Below are 1,895 nucleotides of genomic sequence, written 5' to 3'. Positions count from 1 at the left end.
AAATGGGTATATATTTGGTTTTTGTTAAGTTGCCTAATAATTCTGCACAGTAATAGTCACCTGCACACACAGATATCCTAAAATAGCTAAAACTAAAAACAAACTAAAACTACTTCCAAAAACATTCAGCTTTGATATTAATGAGTTTTTTGGGTTCATTGAGAACATGGTTGTTGTTCAATAATAACATTATTCCTCAAAAATACAACTTGCCTAATAATTCTGCACTCCCTGTATGACAGGTGTAAAGGTACAGGCTGGAGGGTTTTTCTGTTCCATAGAGAAGCTAAACTTAACCTACACTCACACCAACATTAACACGCTACCAGTGCTGCTACAGCTCGTCGTGCAGCAGGTGTTCGCTGCAGGTCAGGAGACAGGATACTGTGACAGATGTAGGATAAAAGCACACAGCAGATTTCAGTAGCAAACATGAGCCTTGGTGAACAGCAATGACCCACAAAGAAAAACATCATCTCTTTTTATTTAAAATAACTGCTATGGGGACAGAATGCACAGTGGCTCATAATGGTTTTAACACCAACCCTGTGAGTCAATGCCTACCAAACACCTCTTCATCCATACCAAGGTCATGTCTTTGGTATGGATGTCTGCAGGATCAGACACGTTAACGTTCACCACACTTAGCAGCTGCTACGGTCTAAAGACTGGCTGGACTTTAAAATGTGCTGCATTCAGGTCATATGGGAAACATAGGAAATATGAGCTACATCAGCTCTCTGCTGGGACCTTATCTTTTATTTAGCTTGCAAACTTAACTACAAACAAATGCAATCAAGGCTGGTTAGTAAACACTTTAAGCACTGCAGTATTTATTTGGAAATGCTACCAGAACCCCCCCCCTCTGGAAAAAAAGAAAACAGTGTGATTCCATCCACACTGACCCTCTCGTCCACTTTTCTGAGTGGATGCTGTGATTGGCTGGTGATGAACTGAGCAACAGGTGGCCCTCTGCACAGGTCTACAGGTCATACAGGACCTCCAGCACAGTGGCTAGAGACCAGGCCTGGGTCTCACAGCTGAATGGACAGTGCTGGCCATTCTCATTGGTCAGCTCTGGCAGACCCTTCCATGGAGACCTGGTGGAGGTGGACAGGTAGGGACAGGTTAGTAAAGAAAAGCAATAAAAGGCAGTCGTTTCATCAGAGGTACAGGGGAGAGCGGCCTACCTCTCCAGGTGAGTGTAATGTTGTGACAGAACATTTTTCACCAAGGTAACCGTTTTGGTGTACGTGTCTTCTCCCAGCTTCTTTGCAAAGTAGAGTTTAGCACGCAGGAAGTACCCGACTGGCCACAGCCATTCCTACGCACAAACACAAAGTGTGTAACAGGTTGTGTGACACGTTATAGGTAATGTATCCGAAATCTGACAGTGAATCCTCTGAGTGCAGCCTGTAGGTGGATGATTTTCTACCCAAAGTCCATGTCTCTGACTTTTCTACCAGTGGAGATCTGATGCATTATTAAAGTTTACTTTTAAACATTTCTTCTGGTTGGCGTTCTGTTCAGCACTGCGTTCAACCATCTGCAGTGACAGACGTGGGACTCACCGGTCCTTGGTGGTAGTTGAAGCCTCTGGCCACGTTGTAGTTGTCATTGTCCAGTGCGTTATCATAGACGCCACAGTAAACCAGGTCACTGAGACAACACAATAAGAGCCATTTAAGTCTTTCACTGCTGTTACTGAACACGCGTTGTGCTGCGGCGTTTAGTTAGAAGCTTAAATGTATTACTCAGGATCGAGGGTTTTCATTCCCAGTGGTCCCAGCAGTTTCTTCCCAGCTATCTCCAAAGCGTTCCAGGCTCTCTCCACCGTGAACAGCTCTGGAGCCTGGAGCACACACACACACACACACACACACACACACACACAC

The 1,895-nt window shown here is 44.8% G+C and overlaps 1 protein-coding gene across 3 annotated transcripts in view; it reads right to left on the bottom strand.

Annotated features, from left to right (window-relative positions):
• Positions 1–744: 744 nt before the first annotated feature.
• The window catches only part of agla (amylo-alpha-1, 6-glucosidase, 4-alpha-glucanotransferase a), a 32,352-nt gene continuing 31,201 nt past the window's right edge, over positions 745–1,895 (bottom strand). For all 3 annotated transcript variants that reach the window (XM_005754481.1, XM_005754480.2, XM_005754482.1), the window contains exons 32-35: positions 1,755–1,852; positions 1,572–1,659; positions 1,191–1,324; positions 745–1,100 (exon numbers count right to left, since the gene is read on the bottom strand). In XM_005754481.1, coding sequence (XP_005754538.1) covers positions 983–1,100; positions 1,191–1,324; positions 1,572–1,659; positions 1,755–1,852 — 438 coding nt within the window. In that variant the 3' untranslated portion in view covers positions 745–982. The remainder of the gene's footprint in view (positions 1,101–1,190; positions 1,325–1,571; positions 1,660–1,754; positions 1,853–1,895) is intronic.

Source organism: Pundamilia nyererei, unplaced genomic scaffold (genome assembly GCF_000239375.1).
Source record: "Pundamilia nyererei isolate P.nyererei 1_Seehausen unplaced genomic scaffold, PunNye1.0 scaffold00572, whole genome shotgun sequence".
In the NCBI taxonomy this organism is placed as follows: domain Eukaryota; kingdom Metazoa; phylum Chordata; class Actinopteri; order Cichliformes; family Cichlidae; genus Pundamilia; species Pundamilia nyererei.
This window is presented reverse-complemented; position numbering and strand designations above follow the sequence as displayed.